The 20,470-nt window shown below is 34.5% G+C and overlaps 3 protein-coding genes and 1 long non-coding RNA gene across 5 annotated transcripts; 2 read left to right on the top strand and 2 right to left on the bottom strand.

Annotated features, from left to right (window-relative positions):
- Nucleotides 1-325: 325 nt before the first annotated feature.
- Nucleotides 326-4,659, bottom strand: LOC106425840 (fatty acid amide hydrolase). Of its 2 annotated transcripts, XM_013866565.3 has the most exons (21): nucleotides 4,522-4,659; nucleotides 4,328-4,406; nucleotides 4,130-4,239; nucleotides 3,992-4,052; nucleotides 3,531-3,721; nucleotides 3,322-3,451; nucleotides 3,173-3,250; nucleotides 2,946-3,093; nucleotides 2,763-2,875; nucleotides 2,618-2,693; nucleotides 2,470-2,541; nucleotides 2,196-2,247; nucleotides 2,026-2,106; nucleotides 1,738-1,821; nucleotides 1,555-1,658; nucleotides 1,388-1,480; nucleotides 1,250-1,318; nucleotides 1,084-1,148; nucleotides 904-965; nucleotides 704-799; nucleotides 326-618 (listed from the first exon to the last, which is right to left on the bottom strand). In XM_013866565.3, the coding sequence occupies exons 2-21, from the start codon at nucleotides 4,404-4,406 to the stop codon at nucleotides 541-543; spliced, it is 1,842 nt and encodes a 613-aa protein (XP_013722019.2). In that variant the 5' UTR covers nucleotides 4,522-4,659; the 3' UTR covers nucleotides 326-540. The 2 variants fall into 2 exon arrangements, with proteins under 2 accessions (XP_013722019.2, XP_022562436.2); XM_022706715.2 differs by lacking the exon at nucleotides 4,522-4,659 and having other exon boundaries at nucleotides 327-618; nucleotides 4,328-4,483.
- A 1,382-nt stretch (nucleotides 4,660-6,041) lies between these two features.
- Nucleotides 6,042-7,759, top strand: LOC106404815 (leucine-rich repeat extensin-like protein 3). The gene has a single exon (XM_013845483.3). The coding sequence runs from the start codon at nucleotides 6,222-6,224 to the stop codon at nucleotides 7,641-7,643; it is 1,422 nt and encodes a 473-aa protein (XP_013700937.2). The 5' UTR covers nucleotides 6,042-6,221; the 3' UTR covers nucleotides 7,644-7,759.
- Nucleotides 7,760-10,118: 2,359 nt separating this feature from the next.
- LOC125588811 (oligopeptide transporter 4) lies at nucleotides 10,119-20,014 on the top strand. The gene is made up of 5 exons (XM_048760649.1): nucleotides 10,119-10,767; nucleotides 10,932-11,029; nucleotides 18,065-18,628; nucleotides 18,702-18,954; nucleotides 19,091-20,014. Exons 1-5 carry the CDS (start codon nucleotides 10,291-10,293, stop codon nucleotides 19,886-19,888), a joined length of 2,190 nt encoding a protein of 729 aa, XP_048616606.1. The 5' UTR covers nucleotides 10,119-10,290; the 3' UTR covers nucleotides 19,889-20,014.
- Nucleotides 19,674-20,447, bottom strand: LOC125588819. The gene is made up of 2 exons (XR_007324978.1): nucleotides 20,174-20,447; nucleotides 19,674-19,894 (listed from the first exon to the last, which is right to left on the bottom strand). It is a non-coding gene; the product is annotated as an uncharacterized LOC125588819 (long non-coding RNA).
- Between the last annotated feature and the right edge of the window lie 23 nt (nucleotides 20,448-20,470).

The following is a 20,470-nucleotide window of genomic DNA, read 5'->3' as shown; positions in this document are numbered from 1 at the left end:
AGATTTGGACTAACATAGGCTAGAAACAGAGCATTCACTATAGTGTAATGTTTTTCATGTCTAAATGCGCAGTATGTTGGGATCAGAAGTTTCAGTGACTGATTATCCGGGAAAGATCTCAAAGGGGATTTTGATCTTCATAGTGATGCTGTTGCAGAGAATAACACCAAAGGTGAATGATTGGTTCTGTTACATTGTTGTATATTCATCTTGTATGCCACTCTTCATATTAGTCTTAAAGATAATTCGTGACAAACTTGATTTATCTTTGCTTAACTGAGACTTCAAGTGATAATTCATGGATGATAATGTTAAAAGGTAAAAATGGTGCCTTCTGGTATCTTCTTAGAGATGCAACATTTATTCACACTTGTATAACTGAGATTTATAATAATGAGTCATAGTCAATGTACGAGGTAAATACAAGAACACCCCCACTTATCTTATAAAATATATCATGTTTAACCTGAAAAATAAACACAATTAATCAAAATGTAACCACAGACAAATATCCCATTCAGAGAGAAACTCTTTGCCTTTTCACTTTTCCTTATGGATTCTGTTGGTATTGAGAACATCGTGAAAAATAGCAGGTTTCTTGGTAACTGGAGCCAGCTCCTGAGTGATATACACCACAATATATACAAGACCCCGTTTTAGTGACCATTACAGCGAGAAGGGGAAAGAGAGAGAGTGTGTGTACCTCAACAGCAGCAGCTAAAGCAAGGACGGTAGCTTCAGCCCAAGGTCTTCCCATTATTTGTAATCCTATTGGCATCCCTTCCTTATCATACCCAACCTACGTTTTTGTTGTCACGTGAGTTTAGTTGTAAAGATAAAATGATTATTGCAAGAATGAAAACATGATAGGTCCAAGTGTACTGCTATAAAAACATTGCTTACAGGGACAGATATGGCAGGGAAGCCCAGGAGATTTGCAGCTACAACAAACCGCATTAGATAAGCTGAAAAAAAAAATGAGAAGCAATCTTCATATCAGAAGTTGTAAACTCTTATACACCTGAATAAGACAGAGAAAGTAACACCAAAAGTGAAGAAGTTTAAGTATTTTGTCTGACAAACCTGCCACTTGAAAATTGGTTTCTCCATTTTTCACAGCCTCAGGGGGTATCAAAGGAGCCGTCATACTGTTTGTACAAAACAACATGACTCCAGAATTCATATAGAAGTAACGTATCTGAAGACATTTGGAAGCAAATGTTGTGTTGCATGGAATATTTTTACGTACCCACATGTAGGCGTCACAATAACATCAACGTTTTTGAAAATATCCAAGTGATACTCCATCAACCTTCTCCTGTAACAAAGAAGTTTATACAAGCAAGCATCCACTATAGAGAGAATGGTTGTATAAAACTTAATTTACCTAAGACACTGAGCAGCAATATAGTCTGAAGCAGAGAATGACTTGAAGATCGCAAAGCTAGTACGAGTATCATAAGATAACTTTGGATTTTTCCTGAAACATAAGACAATGAAGAGAATGATTTAGACCAAAGCTACTGATATAAGAACAAAAGCTTAAAGACATACCCAGCCTCACAGTAAGGAGTAAGAGAACACAGTGTTGCAGACCCAATCGACACAACATGAGCTGCACGCATTTCTTCCAGTTCAGGAACCACTATTTCCACTACCTGCAATAGTACACCATATAGAGGTTTTAGATGAAACTATATTATTGATAGATAAACCTTATTCAAATGATCAGCTTACTTGGCAACCATGATTGTTCGATAAGAGCTTAAGAATATCTTCACATTTGTCAGAGATGTCACTTGAATGAACATCATTAAACCACTGCATTAAATAAAAAAACAATGCACTATATACAACTGAAGTAGCAAAATCCAACTCAGTTAAACTATCATGGACAGAAAACTGATGTATCGGAAGCTATGATAATGCACGTTTAGTCTTTGAATGCCCGAGAAAAATAATAGACTAAACAATTAGAAATATTTGGAAGATTTTCTAAATATTCACTCTGAATCAAAAACTCACCGTTGTATATTTCCCTAGCCTTAGAGATCCAATAGCATTGCCTCCATTGTGAGATAATAACTTGGGAAGACATGGTGGTGTCTGCAGAATAATTTCAAACACCAAGTCATAAGGAACACATTGCAAGAATACTAGCCATGTTCAGTTGATTACATAGGAACACAACGTACCGGGTTCAAGTTAAGTCTATCTGCAGATGAAGAGCCCAATATCACTGCATACCTGAGTAACACACAAAGGCAGATTAGCCAAAAAAAATCCAGGTTTAATCCAAAAATCGAACATCTGAAATGGTGGTACATGTGTGTTTTGCTTTGAATAGTTTTACTTTTGTGTTGCACCTCCACTCACTATTGTTGACTGCTTTACAAAGATTTAAAGATTGAAACAATATGGTCATTCACTAGACTAATCCTAGGGTCAAGAAAGAAAAAAAAAACTTACACCAATAGAGTATCTTCTAGGGATGAAGCAAGTGGACTAACAACTTCCACTGTTCCACCTGCACATAGTGACCTGTAGATATGACAAACCATACACATAAGTTCAGATGGTTGTTCTGTTTCAGTATCTTGATTCTCTTAACTCTTACCCCGTCATATCTGTCCGACCATATGTTGTTTTCAGTCCAGTTACACCACAGAGTGATGCAGGGATGCGAACAGAACCTGCATTTCCAGACACAAGTAAAGCATACAACGAAAGATCAAACAAAATCAAGATAACTTTGATGATACCTCCACCATCTGTTCCTAAAGCAGCTGGACATAGTCCAGAGGCTACAATAGCTGCTGAACCTGAAGAAGATCCGCCTGTGTACCTTTCAGGTGCATGTGGGTTTCTTGTTGTTCTGCAAGAAACACACTGAAGTAACAAAACAGTTTACAAGTAAGATTTGTGTTCTGTGCTGTGTTGCTTACCCATAATTTGAATTGTTCCCTGAAGTCCCCATTCCTAACTCATGCATATTAGCCTTCCCAAGTAAGATTGCACCACAACTTCGAAGTCTTGAAACAACCACTGAGTCCTTCTCTACAGAACGCTCTTCATGTAGCCATGTTGTTCCACCTATAGATGCAAAATTCCTATAAAAGGTCTCTTATATCTTTAAGTCTTTTAAATGAAACATAAGAATGACACTACTTACCCGTTGTGGTATGCGGTAAACAGTCAATATCATCCTTGATTGTTATAAAAACTCCATCTAAAATGGATATTGGATGTCCTACACAACTCACATTCAACATGATTAATACACATACCAGAATAAATAGATCTCTTAGTCTGCAACATTACCTTGTTCAAACCTATGTGTAGAAGCTTCAGCTTGCTTTCTGACTTCATTAGCATCAAAGCTAATCAAAAACGGTGTTGGAGACTTGTCATACTTAAACTCCTCTATGATTGAGATTATTTGTTCTGCTACCTAGCAAATCAGCAACAAGGCTTTTTGATATGCACCAAAATAAAAACAGTAATTTTTTTTGAAAATTAAGATGACTAACCACAGATGGAGTTGTTAGCTTAGATCTATAAGCATAAGCGTAATCACGTATCTTCCAGTAACGAAAGGATGAGCCTGAATCTGCTTGGAAGCTAAGAGAAGGATCATACTGAGGAAGACACTTCAAGGCTGTTTCTAATCTGTTTAGAGGGCTTTCATCTTCTCCAACAAGGACAACATCAACCTCCGGTTCTAAGTTCAAACAATGATAAGTTTATGTAATGATTACAGAGTTTTCCATGTAAGTACAGAGCCTGTCTTGAACATAAGCTAGTGAAGCATTAGCCTATAGCCTCCAAAGTTTTTTTTTTTAAGTTACATATATATAAACCTTCAAATTTGTATAAATTTTTTAAATATAAATCATTGCTAAGTTGTATATAGCCCCCAAAATCTCAGAACAAGTCATGTGTAAGTATACAACATATGAATGATAAAACCACTTGTAAGATAAGAATATACTTTGAGATGGGAACACAGGTCTAAACATGGGCTCTTCTGGTATCACTGTGTTGCGAAAAATCTGCAAGTCGCAACAAGGAAAAAGCACATGTGTAACTATTCAGTTATCATAAAGTGAGTCTGATAAAAAAAACAGACCTGGGTCATGCCATTGTTCTTCTTCAATGTCTCTACAATCAATGAGCCTATAAGTGGTGCTTCAAGCATCTTAACAAACAACTTGAACAAGAAGCCAGTCAAATGAGGGGCTGCGACGTTACAAAAAACCATGTTAAGACATGTGTCTGAAACTCGTGTAACGTATAGAACCAGATCAGCATTATAATATTAACGAACCTTTGATGTCTTCTTCTTTATATTTGACACAAGAGACATCAACCTCGTTCACCGGTTTCATGACCTTAAACTTACCCATCTTATCAGACAAGAAATAAATTAAGACGTTAGATCACACGTCAGAAGATTCAGAGACCAGAATCAGAACAATGGCCATGGAAGATATATATAGATTGCAAAAGTCAAAGAAGAACCTGAGAAGGTTGATCTGATTTGGCGGTGATTAGTTAATGAAGCTGACACAGATTTGAAGAGGCCGTGCGGATGACCGGTGAAGTTTGTTGGAAACTTGAATGGTTGCTTGTACTAGATTTGTATATTGATTTTGTCTCGAAATGCTGAACAAGTCTAACGATATTCTCAAATTGACATAACGGTCCCCTTTATTGTGTAAAATTCTATTTTCTTCCCCTAATTATTGTTTTCACATTTCTACTACATAACCAACTGTGATTTTTACTTATTCAGAGCTCATAAGTCATAAGCATGTTCAGCTATCTAGAAGAATCAAATAGTGCGACTATGTTGTATATCAATAGTGAAATGCAAAGTTCTTGGATGGAAAATTAATTGGTTGTTACGCTATAAGAAAATTTGCCATAATATTGTTGGTTGACATAATCAACCAAAGATCACGAGACACGACTTGATCGAGCAACATCATTTACGACTATTAAGCCCATGTATCAGATGGATATTCTAATTTAAAGAAGTCATTGGTGATAGGATGCAAAAATATATTAAAACAATAATTTTGACTTCTTCTTTTTTGACCAACTACAATGATTTTGACTTTAAAATATCAACATTGTATTCACATGAATAGTGTACATAATCTTGGAAGAAGGCCTAATTATTACTCTCTCACACATGTTTTGCATTTGATTGTGACCATGCTGTTTATAAGGAAAAACTAAGCTACTTCAAAGATAAAAGAAATCATGTATACCATCATGATAACATCCAGCATGCTGGTGAGATACGTCTGATATAAGTTAGAATAATTACAACAGTTTAACCACTTTTATAACAAGGTGCAAGTTGGCAATATATGGTATAATAAGAAAGTAAGAAGGTGAATACACAGTGACAATGTTAATATCTTCTTTTGTTAGGTAGGTATAAAGTTTATCCCCCATTGATATGCATAGATCAGTAAACAAAAGATGAGTGTTAGGCCCTTTTACAATTATATTTTCGATGGCAAGAAATAAAAAGATCAGTTTTAAGGATACAAGATTTGGTTTAGTATTTTCAATCTTTCTTGTTAATTATTTTTAATTAAATCTGTTTCTTTTATTTGAAATCAAGGGAATAAAAATCTGATAACTATAAACCATATAAAAACAGAACTAATTCAACTAAACTTTAACTCACCCAAAAAAAAAAGAACCCAATAACTTAGTAGTACTTGTTAACAAAATAAAACTAAGACTGATGGGGATAAAGATCAAGGACAATGACCTAATTATTTAGATTTTTTCATATCTTCTTCTACAAATCTTACTTTATGACTTAGAATATTAAACCTTAAAATAGTACGTACTTAGTACTTGCTTATAAAATACAACGTAGTGATTAACTTCTTTATTGAAAAGAAAAGCTGGTCTTCTTCAGCGTAGAAATATCAAACACACTAGTTAGCTGGACCCCAGCATAGAGTTCCAAAAAGTCATATTAATCCATGAGTAACGTCACAAGACAGTCACACATCAACTCCTTAAACTCATAAACTCTGACAAACCACGTGTAATAGAGCAATAAGTTCACGTACCACAACGTCCTATCATGTTATCATTTTCCAACTCCACCACCACCACCACCGTTTCACCCATCATATAACAAAAACCATAACAAAAATCATTTTAAGACAGAACACACTTTTAACTAATAGATGGAGAAACTCTCTTACAACTCCTATCCCGACTCAACCGACTCATCTCCTCGCGAGATCGATTTCGATAACCCTCCGCCATGGGATGATCACAACCACCAGAGCTACAAAGTGAGGTTCATGTGCAGCTACGGCGGCAAGATTCAGCCACGTCCTCACGATAACCAGCTTACTTACGTTAACGGAGAGACCAAGATTCTCTCCGTAGATCGCGGGATCAGATTCCCCGTCTTGGCCTCCAAGCTCTCCGCCGTGTGCGGCGGCGTTGGAGATGTTTTGTTTAAGTATCAGCTTCCGGGAGAGGATCTTGACGCGTTGATCTCCGTTACTAACGATGATGATCTTGAGCACATGATGCATGAGTACGATCGCTTGCTTCGTGTGTCGTCTAAACCGGCGAGGATGCGTTTGTTCCTCTTCCCGGTTTCTTCCGGTGGGTTTGGATCGGAGGGGTCTAGTCACTCGGATCGTGATCGGTTCGTTGAGGCGTTGAATACGGTTCGTAACCGGTCTGAACCGGAGAAAACCGTAACCGGTCCGTTGAATAGTGCGGATTTTTTGTTTGAGACGGAGAAAGTTGTAGCTCCGCCGCCGCCACCGGCGGCACCGGTGGTGCTCGAGCCTCATACGCCGGTGGTTCAACCGGATCACGCGGCGGAGATGCAAAATCAAATGCTTGAGTTTCAGAGGATGCAAGTTAGGGATCAAGAACAGTTACTTCAGCAACAAGAAGCTGTTTATAGAAGGAAGAGTGAAGACGGTTTAATCTTCTCTCCGCCGTACGCACCGCCGCCGCATACGACGGTTCCACAAAACAGTACACAAGCGCCTCCGATGAACTTCTGGCAAGGAAACCACTGTAATCCAGGAGGCGTGTATCCAACAACCGCTCCGGGAATGGGATTACCGGAGCAGCCGGTATACATGGTTCCAGCCCCGGCTCCAACTCTGACTCCACATCCGGGAACTGTATACCACGCGCCACAACAACCTCAAAGCGTCATGAGACCAATAGCTCCAGGACAAGGCAACCAAAGTGGCTACTACCCTTACAGGGAACAGCACCAACCTGCTTACAACGTGGCTCAACCACAAGTAGGAGCAAGGGCACCACCACAACAGCAACAGCAACCTCCTCCGCCTTTTACCTCAGGTCCTCCTCCTCAACCGCAGTACTCTGCGGTTCCACCGCCACGGCAAGTGGTGGGAGTGCCAGATACAACGGCGTATACTCAGGTGAATTACGCTGGAGGAATGGGGAAACAAGTTTACTACACGGAGGCACCACCTCCACAGTACCATGGAGGAGTTGGTTTACCTGTGAATGGTATGAGCGAAGTGAGAACCGGACCAGACGGTAAGCCTGTTGTTATGAACATGTCACCCAAAGTTTCATCACAGAGTTCAGATTCTGCAGTGTGATGAGGTAATCAGATTATTGTTTAAAACCATTTCAAGTTTCATCATCATATAATAGTGTAATTGAGATTACTTTGGTATTTGAATGTCTCATAAATAATATTTACTTTTTGTTTTAATCTACTTCTTTATAATGTTCTTGATTCCGCAATTTCTATAACTTCTTGTCTTATTTTCATGAACCTTGTCTCTTGTGCATGCACTTTTTCTTTTCTTTTTGCCTATATGTCAACAAGATTATTACGTATTGTTCGGATGGACTTGTAAATTCAATATAAAACATATCGGCTCTACATGAGAACTGATACTAAAAATGAATCATATTTTGTGGAAGATCAACATCTAAAACTCAATAATTGAACTAGAGAAAAACGATTTTTAAAAGTTATCTCGTTTGATTGGTTTTTTAGTAGATAAATTTCATGGATGGTACCACACGGAAATAAAACTATTAAACCTTACTTAGGGACAGGTGTTGTGTGAAAGGATGTTATATAGGTTTGAACTTTGGAGAGAAAGAGACAGCTTCACTAACTCATCGCCATTGTTGTCAACCCATTAGCTCCAAAAATTCTTTAACAAAACGACAACCATTATTGTATCATAATCATATCATTGAATGCATAATTTCCAAAACATGTGTCATTCATGTCTTTGGTTTCCTGTCATAATCAGAGAGAGTAAGACCATCACACCAGTACACACCCAACAACTACATTTGCCGCATCCCAAGATTCGTTTGCTAGTTAGGCGAAAAATGAAAAAAAAAAGACTTCATGATCGCTCTTGGAGCATGGTATGACTGTATGAGAAGCAACACTGCGATCCCTAACATTTACTCCATCCGTTTCATTTTAATTATCGTTTTAGAGTCGAGCACACAAATTAAAAAACATTTAATTTTACATATTTCCAAAATAAAAACATCATTACGAAACTCAACCTTACAATTCAAACATCATATTAATAACCAACGACCTCAAACCTTCAGAGATCAACTCAAGAGCTTCCACTCTACGAAACTCAACATTAGGATTCAAACTCTTCTCCACAAGAAACCCAAACAGCTTGTGTGCGATCCACGCCCTCCTTCTAAACACTTCCTCAAGAAAATCCACCTTTATCTGAGACTTCTTGAAGATCTTCTTATGGATGATACCCACCCTGTATCCGCTGTAGAAGCTGTTGGCTACTCTCTGCAGTGCTTGGATTCACTAGTGCTTGAGCTAAGTTTAAGTACACTGTCATCACTTGAGGAAGCTTGGGTAAAGAGGAAGAAGTATAGTCAGCATTCATCTTTGGTTTCTTCTTCTTCTTCTTATTCTCTACATACTCCGATAAATCAGTGTTGGTTCTCTTCTTGTTACTACTACCCATTGGTGAAAACACACATAAAGCCGCGAGTTTTGCTTTGTCGTAGAAAAGGACACACCTTTAAAATAGAACGAAAGCAAATACAGAACCCTAACCGCGACTTTAAGGGTTTATGGTTTTAGAAGCAAGCAATGTGAATAGATAAACCGGGATTTGGTAGAAACTTGGACTGTATTTGGCAAACTAAAATCTTCATGTACCGGTTCAGAAGACTCAAGTTACGTAAATTACCTGGGTAAGAGTTTCGGTTAAAAGTTAAAACCCACACATTATTCTGATTCGCTTTTGGTTATTGGGTTAATCTGGACTTAATTAGAGTGTTGTGCTGGGCCTTTTGTAAAATCACAATTTTCTCTTTAGCCTGCTCTTCTCAATTATATAATGTAAACAGTGAATATATAAACATGTATTATTATTTTTTTCCTGATGGAAAGATAAAAGATTGCCACATAGATAATTCACTTGTTGACCCAAAAAAAAAAAGATAATTCACATCATCACTTGTCTGTTTCATTTACTTTCAGTGTAGAGCTTGCATCCTTGTTTACGGTTATATAATGATTTGTTTCTGTAATTGTGTGATGGTTTTTATTTGGCAAAGAAAAAAACTTATCACATGGAAAGTCATTGCAAATATAGATTTATGCAAATCAGATAAGAATAAAGAAAATGAGAAATACTGTAGTTGATTTGTGTGTTTATATTTTTGCTCTTGCAATAATTTATAAACCTAAAACATGTAGCATAATTAATGTTCTTCAAAAAAAAAAACATGTAGCATAATTAATGGTAGACAAATACAATGTGAATGCTTGACTTTGACAATTCTTGGTTTTATTGACGTATTATGCAAAGAAGAAGACTATCAACATCAGAAATGTTTCTTCAACTCTTTATACTTTTTTTGTTTGATTATAATCATCCAGCTTATAAATTAAAACATAAATTTTCTTTATACGTCAAAGAATCAACTACATTTTAATTTTCCTCCTTTTCGGCCACTACTGCAATATTAAATTTCATTGCTTAAACATCATATCACAACGATGCGTTGACTCATTAGAGCCAATCAGTAATTCTTATTAGACTAATCAAACTGCATTAATCGTCTTTTATATATTTTAAACAAAAAAATAAATATCTTTATTTTATAAAGAGAGGTTGGTCACCTTGGTCTTATCAGTCTCACATAAAGATTCCTAGTCGTTACAGCTCTCTCTTTCTCTCATCTCTTTCTCACTTACACACAACACAAGTAGATTCCCTCCTCACCGGAATGGCCACCACCGACGAATCTTACGACGACGACGTCTCACCGATTGAAGAAGTCCGTTTAACGGTGACAAACACCGACGACCATACACTACCGGTTTGGACATTTAGGATGTGGTTCTTGGGTCTAATCTCATGTGCACTCCTCTCTTTCCTTAACCAATTCTTCTCGTACCGGACAGAACCGCTTGTCATCACTCAAATCACGGTTCAAGTCGCTACACTCCCCATAGGTCATTTCTTGGCCAAGGTGCTTCCCAAAACTCAGTTTGGGATACCAGGATTTGGATCGACCCGGTTCTCGTTGAACCCCGGTCCATTTAACATGAAGGAGCATGTGTTGATATCGATTTTCGCTAATGCGGGTAGTGCGTTCGGATCCGGGTCGGCTTATGCGGTTGGTATCGTCACAATTATTAAAGCTTTCTATCGCAAAAACATCTCTTTCATTGCTGGCTGGCTCCTCATCATCACTACACAGGTATTATATTCCTAACCATAATCATTTCTTCTCAAGTTGTTATATATCTTTATAACAAATAAGACTTCAGTAAAAACGTAAGTAAATAAGTAACAAGTTGAAAAAAATCACGTAAAGTTGAAGAAAGTTACGTCTTCATGTTCATATTTGTTACAAAATGATAGGTATTGGGATATGGGTGGGCCGGTTTACTAAGGAAATACGTGGTCGAACCGGCTCACATGTGGTGGCCTAGCACTTTGGTTCAAGTGTCCCTGTTTCGGTGAGTATTCTATTCTTGAATTAACAACTAATTGTTTCTCCTTTTGTAACAAAGCTACATAATAATATGGTAAGATACTAAGATTAGCATCAATCTGGGGGAGAAAAGCAACTTTACGATTACTTTTCAAAATCTTAAAGACAAAGTAAACACACGATTTATTCTTTGTAATAATGTGTGTATCGAAATACAAGCTTATCTACAACTCTTTTCCCCAAAAACAGCATCTCATATAAAATAATTTATTATAAATACCCAAATATTAATCTTATAGGAAAATTTTAGTTGTACACTAGCTAAACTTATGGGTCCACGCTTGTTGGTTGCAACTTGCAAGCAGAACAAAATACAGTGAATAAGTATGAATACACGTGAGTCAAAGCGGATAGACATGGCGGTCTTTTAACGTATACGTAAAGTATGACCTTACTTACCTATTCACTTGGTGGTCCACAAGTTGAGTTTCACATTTGATGATCATGTTTGATATATAATCTATATATATAAAGATATGTTTCTCTCCTCTCAAGAGGACACGTCATTAAGTAGATCGTCCAGGGCGTGACACGTGTCAATTTTTTATAACTTAAACACACTTAATTTTTTAACTGGGCTTGACATTTGTGCTAAGTATTATTTCGACTGGGCCTGTCTTCAGATCTTTGAAACCCATATGTAAAGTCAAGTGTTTATACTTTTGTAAACTCCGCCAAGACAAACAACCCTAATCGCCGTCGAAGTTCCTCATCTCTTCATCTCACTGGCGACCAAAACTTGGAAACGTTACATAATCAATCTGTATCGAACCGTTTCCTCCTTAACGCCCTCATAAAAAACATCTGTCCACTCTTCTCACGATCTCTCATTCAGTGCATCTCCCATTACTTCGATTGAGTAAATCTTCGACTATAAATATGCATCCATCAGACATGGTGTTTCATCAATAAAACCATTAGTAGAGAGTAGTGGATGTAATGGTCTAGAAAAAAGACGACGGGTTGGAAGCTACACCCATCCAGCATCGAAGAAGTGGAGCACGAGATAGTTTAAGAGTTGACAGATCACGTGCTCTGTTTTTTACGGACAGAGATGCGCCTCTCTGGAGAACGTGTTGTTTGTTGGATTATTTTTCCGTCGACCTTTGGAGTTCCACGACATAACCATCTACCGATGCATTGATGAAAATCTTAACTGAGCATGGTTACTCTTTAACCACAGCAACAAAGCGTGAAAATGGCAGAGACATAAAGGTGAAGCTTTTTTGCATTGCTCTTGACTACGAGCAGGAGCTTGAGACAGTCAAAACTAGCTCAGCTCTTGACAAGAACTACGAGCACCTTATGGGGCAAGTGATCACCGTTGGTGCTAAGCGGTTCTGATGTCCTGTTCTTTACCAGCAGACTATGAGTGGTATGGAGAATGAAGGGATACAGAAAAACTCCTTAATGTTTGACCAAAAACTGTATCACCAACTAATGGATCCCAAACATGTTAATACATGCCAAAAATCTAGAGTCCAACATCATAGTTAGAATCTAAATGTTGTCCATAAAACATATTGTGAATTAAAATTTAAAAAAAAAAACAAATAACTATGGACTGAAATGATAAACACAATATAAAAAAAACACCAAGAAAATTAAAAAATTACGTTGTCTGAAACCAAGGGTGTGGTAGATATATGCTCGGAATCTCTCATAGCATACGTGAATGATGCTTTGACTTTTAGCAAGAGTTGGAATTTGTATTTTACATTTAAGCTGGCATATATGAGCGTCAAAAGAATTGAAAATAAATAATGCAAAAAAAGTTAACCAACAGCTGGTCGTACTAAAATATTTTTAATGATTTGAGATTGAACTAAACAATAACATTATTCTTATTTTCCATGAACGGAAATATGGAAAAAGCAAACTTTGGAAGGTCAACAAGGTGAGAGGCCAGTGGAGGTGTAAGTAGCAGCTATAAATTTTCTTATCCAGAGAAGAAGCTGTGCTTATTATTTTTTTATTTTTTGAAACACAGAAGCTTTGCTTATTTATGAATAAGAAAACATAAGAGTCAGGTCTTTGAGATAAAGTATTGTTTTTCAATTTACAGATTGATGGCCCAGTTTATATGATTTAAAGCAAACTTTAGATTGTGGTTCTCTTAAAAAAATCTTTGGTATTTGATTTTATTTGGTTTGTAATGTGTTCTCATGAATTGGGTTGAAGACCAACAACATATTTGTCATTTTGGTATTTTTTACTCAATTCATTCTTTATTATAAAATAGTCTGGTTAAGTTTAAAAATAACCAGTTAAAAATAAATCTCATTCAAAAACCATGTTTAGGAATTTAATTTTGTATAATTCTGTTGCAATATGATCAAAACAATCTTTTTAACCTTTTCCTACGCAATAATTTAGCTAAAATTTAGTTTCTTTGGCCAACTTGATAAAATAATGGTACTCTATCAAACCAAAATTATATAGCCGTAAATTTAGTAATCAAAAGAAACTATTAACGTTTGATATATAAAATATAAAGAGCCGGTTTCTACGTTTTTTAGTTGTTCTGTTTTGCTTACCTAATAGCATCAGTGTTTCATAATCAACAGAAGTTAAACTGCTTGATATTATAAGGAAAACTGTTAACTAATTATCATAATAATATTTAAACTTCTCAAATATTATTACATATAGAAAGAAGAACAGCCGCATAGCTTAATATACAATTTAGTAAACATAGAATACAAATAAATATGCAAGAGTTATTATAAATATTAAAAGTATTGGTATTTGATTTTATTTGGTTTGTAACGTGTTCTCATGAATTGGGTTGAAGACCAACAACATATTTGTCATTTTGGTATTTTTTACTCAATTCATTCTTTATTATAAAATAGTCTGGTTAAGTTTAAAAATAACCAGTTAAAAATAAATCTCATTCAAAAACCATGTTTAGGAATTTAATTTTGTATAATTCTGTTGCAATATGATCAAAACAATCTTTTTAACCTTTTCCTACGCAATAATTTAGCTAAAATTTAGTTTCTTTGGCCAACTTGATAAAATAATGGTACTCTATCAAACCAAAATTATATAGCCGTAAATTTAGTAATCAAAAGAAACTATTAACGTTTGATATATAAAATATAAAGAGCCGGTTTCTACGTTTTTTAGTTGTTCTGTTTTGCTTACCTAATAGCATCAGTGTTTCATAATCAACAGAAGTTAAACTGCTTGATATTATAAGGAAAACTGTTAACTAATTATCATAATAATATTTAAACTTCTCAAATATTATTACATATAGAAAGAAGAACAGCCGCATAGCTTAATATACAATTTAGTAAACATAGAATACAAATAAATATGCAAGAGTTATTATAAATATTAAAAGTATTGGTATTTGATTTTATTTGGTTTGTAATGTGTTCTCATGAATTGGGTTGAAGACCAACAACATATTTGTCATTTTGGTATTTTTTACTCAATTCATTCTTTATTATAAAATAGTCTGGTTAAGTTTAAAAATAACCAGTTAAAAATAAATCTCATTCAAAAACCATGTTTAGGAATTTAATTTTGTATAATTCTGTTGCAATATGATCAAAACAATCTTTTTAACCTTTTCTTACGCAATAATTTAGCTAAAATTTAGTTTCTTTGGCCAACTTGATAAAATAATGGTACTCTATCAAACCAAAATTATATAGCCGTAAATTTAGTAATCAAAAGAAACTATTAACGTTTGATATATAAAATATAAAGAGCCGGTTTCTACGTTTTTTAGTTGTTCTGTTTTGCTTACCTAATAGCATCAGTGTTTCATAATCAACAGAAGTTAAACTGCTTGATATTATAAGGAAAACTGTTAACTAATTATCATAATAATATTTAAACTTCTCAAATATTATTACATATAGAAAGAAGAACAGCCGCATAGCTTAATATACAATTTAGTAAACATAGAATACAAATAAATATGCAAGAGTTATTATAAATATTAAAAGTATTGATGATAATTATATAAATGATTGTTTCAAAATATGTAATAATAAGACAAAGTTATACTTGAATTGTACACAAAAATTATTTATATAATTCAGAATAGTTAATCTGTTAAGTTAAACAATAGGAATATTATTTTCAGATCAAATTTTTCAAAAAAAAAATAGGCTAAATTTAACAAGATTACTAAAATCTTAAGAATAAACTAAAGAATAAACTAACAAATAATCTCTACACACCAAAATTTTTAAATTTTTAAATATTATAATACGTTTCTATTGCAAAATCTTATAGAACACACTCAAAAATAAGATACAACTCTATAGTTTTGTACATCACACATAAATTATATTCCGCGCATAGCGCGGACTGACCCTAGCTTCGTATACAAATTATTGTATACCGTTAAACAGTAAAATAATACCATTAGTATAATTAAAAATATATATTTAAAAATATAAAAAATTATATTTTTATAAATATATATTTGAAAACATCAAAAATTAAATATGAGATCCCGCCCGTAGGGCGGGCCGATCCTAGTGATAACATATTTTACTATTTTGAAAATAAGTCATTTATTTCTCGATCTTATGTAGAAAAGCATACACACGTTATCGTCTTAATTGAGCTTTTGAATGTATTAAAATAACAATAAATGGGTTAATAGTCCAATCTATGGCTGTGGTGGAGGTTGCACATGGTAGGTCTATGCATTTTTAATATTCAACATATAGTTAATGGGAGATTACAAAGTTATTACATGTCATCTTAAAATGTAGACAGCTTAAATACACGTTTGGGTCTTTTAAGTCGCAGAATGGTTTTGCTGCAAAGAGTCAAATCCATTAAATGTGAAAATTAGTATAACCTAATTAGACATTTAGAAGACTAGTTTCGACGTAAATTTACTAAAATAAGCACTCCTTCAAAAAGAATAGTTTTTTATATTTTCTAAACACAAATATCATAAATTATTCAGCAAATTACAAATCAACCAACAACAAAATAGAATGTGCAATATATATGATCATAACATAAAAATTAATAAATTTATATTAGAAATTAAAAACATCATTTATTAAAAATGAATGGTGTATAATTCACCACCCCAACTATATATGAATTGAATAAAAAATATCATTAACTGGATATCTGCCTACAAGTAGGAAACAATCTAATATATCTACAAATCCTATAATTAATAGATAGCAAGATAATAATTTGTCATAAACCAAGATTTTATTATTCGAAGTAAATATCCGAGTAAGATATCAAAAAATCTTGGTATCAATACTATTAAAAGGGAAGGAGTCTAAAAAAATCTACCTATAAAAGTGGTTTGGACCTTTTCATTTAACTCATTATTTTTTTGGTCTTACCTTAAATTTATACTAACAATATGTTACCATATATTTCTCTAACAGTAATTTAGTCAATTCTTTTATTTATTTAAATTTCACTCCTAAATCCTAATCATTACTATTACTATATTTATCATTTTGATTTTTAATCGTAAAAGCATTGAAACTAATGTTTTATTTTATCACTTTTATCATATAATATATGATTTAAAGCAAGACAAATTACAAGACATATATGTGTACATTCTAACTTCCTCTTTCGTTTATAATAAAGTAATCATCTCATATATAAACTTTTCCACTAAAATCTCATATCATATACTAAACTTTCAACCGTCTATAGTTTGATAATATTTTCATATTTAAAAATGATATTTCTGAATATTCATGTTACCTTCACAAAAATGAAAAAATTCATTGGTTATCATATATATATAAGCTAACCTGACTTCACGATATCAGTATTGATTATTCAAGATTTTGAAAATTATTTATTTAGATATTATACTTTTATATACTTTTCACTTAAAACGAATCAATACTATTAAAAAAGAAAGAGTTTTAAAAAATCTAATATAAAAAAGTTGTTGGAGTTATGTATAACTATTTATTATTTTTCTGATAATACATTAATCATTCTAAACATACAATATTTTAAATATTTTTAACAGATCTTAATATTATTTCTTATGATACCTTTACTCAGAAAAATATTTCATCAACCATGTTTTTGTACAATAACGTTAAAAATCTATATCAAAAAGTTGTTGGACCTGATATGGACATAATGGGTCCACATCTGTTCGGGTATTTAAGATCCTAAAAGAATTTGAAATATATGAAAAATTTGAAAAATATCCGAAACACGAAAAGTATCTGAAACTTCAAGCAAATTCCAAAAAAATTCAAATACCTAAAAATTTAAAATCTTATTCAAATTCTGACACGATGAACTGAAAAATACCCAAAATTTTATCCAAATACCCAATTTTTTTTTTAATTTGAAAAATTTACCTGAAATCAAAACTCTAATCGTAAACTAAAAACTTAAAAATAATATCCAGAATACCGGAAACATATTCGGAATATCCAAATATACCTAATAAACACATATTTATGATCGGGTCTAGGGTAGGACCCGAACTCAAACAAAAACCTGCGGGTCAAAAAAACCCAATAGGTTATCTTCTCTAGACCTGAACTAAACCTATAATTTTGGGTCGGTTCGGTTTGTTTTTTTGATCCGGATATAATTCTCATGTCGAAAAGAAACTTACGTAAAAGTGTACATATAAAATCTTAAATAAACTAATTTGTAGATTATATAGCTGTTAAAAATTATGTTTTTCGATATAATAAAACTTTGTATTATAATATAATCCAACAACTCCGCGCTTTCCAAACTCGGGTCAAAATCTAGTTCGTACGTTAAACACGATTATTTTTATTTTTTGTTTCTTGTAATCGTTTCAATGATACTCAATTAATCATTGTTTTGCTGATGATATAGTGATGTCATAGATAGAAATATTATATATATATATATATAATATATACAGTTCACGTATATTGCAGCAAATTGCAAAGTATGTAGTTGCTTTGTTGAGAGTCCACATTGACTAGTAGGCATAAATAAAGACCGAATTTTAAATGAAAACAAAACTTGCATGTAGGGCACTGCATGAGAAGGATGAGCAAAAGATGACGAGAGCAAAATTCTTTGTAATAGCATTAGTCTGCAGTTTCGGATGGTACATAGTCCCTGGCTATCTCTTCACGACACTCACAAGCATATCATGGATATGTTGGGCATTTCCACGATCAGTCACTGCTCAACAGATTGGTTCAGGAATGAGAGGTCTCGGTCTTGGAGCCTTTACACTAGACTGGACCGCGGTTGCTTCCTTCTTGTTCAGTCCACTCATTAGCCCCTTCTTCGCCATCGCTAATGTTTTCATCGGCTATGTTCTTTTGATCTACATCGTGTTGCCTTTATCTTATTGGGGATTTGATGCTTACAACGCTACGAGGTTCCCTATATTCTCATCGCACTTGTTCACATCGGTTGGTCAGACGTACGATATCCCTGCGATCGTGAATGATAAGTTTGAGCTCGATTTAGCTAAGTATGAGCAACAAGGAAGGATTAACTTGAGCACGTTCTTTGCTATGACATATGGGCTTGGTTTCGCTACCATTGCTTCTACACTCACTCATGTAGCTCTCTTCTACGGCAGGTATAAGTATATATATAAGCATCTTAACAAAATAATATTTGATTTATACTAAATAATAAATGCAATTAACCAGGGAAATTACCGAGAGGTTTCGAGTTTCGTACAAAGGCAAAGAGGATGTACATACTAGGTTAATGAAGAGATATAAAGACATACCTTCATGGTGGTTCTACTCAATGCTGGCAGCAACACTTCTGATCTCTCTTGCGTTATGTATTTTCTTGAACGATCAGGTTCAAATGCCTTGGTGGGGACTTGTGTTCGCTAGTGCCATGGCTTTCGTCTTCACACTTCCCATCAGCATCATTACCGCAACAACTAACCAAGTAAGCAATATTGACCAATTGATACATGTTCATTTTACTAACAAATAGTAGATGTAGTGGATAAAATTAATGGACCTCCTAGTAGTAAAGATCTACTCTTTTCAAAAAAGTTAATTTACCATGTTTTAATTTGCAGACACCGGGGTTGAATATAATAACGGAGTATGCAATGGGAATCATCTACCCGGGAAGACCTATTGCAAACGTATGCTTCAAAGTCTATGGATACATGAGTATGGCACAAGCTGTCTCTTTCTTAAACGACTTCAAACTTGGTCACTACATGAAGATCCCACCAAGATCCATGTTCTTAGTCCAATTTATCGGTACAATTCTTGCTGGAACAATCAACATAACGGTTGCATGGTGGCAACTAAACACTATTACCAACATATGTCAAGAAGAACTTCTACCACCCAACAGTCCATGGACATGTCCGGGCGACCGTGTTTTCTTCGATGCATCGGTCATTTGGGGACTGGTTGGACCAAAACGGATCTTTGGCTCTCAAGGAAACTACGCAGCCATGAACTGGTTCTTCCTCGGTGGTGCAATAGGGCCGGTGATAGTGTGGTTATGCCACAAAGCGTTTCCGAAACGTTCTTGGATTCCGCTAGTGAACCTCCCGGTTCTTCTAGGAGCAACCGCGATGATGCCACCAGCGACAGCGGTGAACTACAACTCATGGATCTTGGTCGGGACGATATTCAACTTGTTTGTGTTCCGGTACAGGAAAAGCTGGTGGCAAAGGTATAACTACGTGCTGTCAGCTGCGATGGACGCTGGTGTAGCGTTCATGGCGGTTTTGTTGTACTTCTCGGTAGGGATGGAGGATAAGAGTTTGGATTGGTGGGGTACACAAGGTGAACATTGTGATCTAGCTAGATGTCCAACCGCTAGAGGAGTGATTGTTAAAGGTTGTCCGGTTATATGATCGATACTTATGGGGGTGATTGGTAGTTGATGTAGGTGCTGTCCACAGCCCTATTTATTTCTACAGCACTAAATTCAGAGCAATCAAGCTTTAATTTTTTTTTTGAAACCACAGCTTTTAAAATAATCTACAGCTGTACAAGTGCTCTACAGAGCCAAATATCCAAAGCAATTTTTTACTGCTTTCCACAAATTCTACAGCAATAAAATCTAAAGCCAAAGCAAAAAGTCTACAGATTTTTTTCTACAGCAAAAATTTTAAAGCTACAGCCATTACCAATCAGACCCTATGTTTCATTGCTGTGTTACGAAAATGTATTATATTGATATTTATAAACCATACTCATAAATTAACTAAAACACGCAATTATAAAAGCACAGTGAACCGAGAAAATGGTATAATTTGTTTTCTTAGACCATCAACTATACAACTCAAATTTTATAGTTGATAAAACTTATTTTCTTATGGCATGGTAAGGATAGTCGTATGTACCATCATCAAAAGCTTACATGAATATTTCACTATGTAATATATTTGTTATTGATAACACTAAAGATGATGTATCAATTTAAATTTTGAAAC

This window comes from Brassica napus, chromosome A2 (assembly GCF_020379485.1).
Source record: "Brassica napus cultivar Da-Ae chromosome A2, Da-Ae, whole genome shotgun sequence".
In the NCBI taxonomy this organism is placed as follows: Eukaryota; Viridiplantae; Streptophyta; class Magnoliopsida; order Brassicales; family Brassicaceae; genus Brassica; species Brassica napus.
The sequence above is the reverse complement of the archived record's forward strand: the minus strand, read 5'-3'. Positions and strand labels throughout refer to the sequence as shown.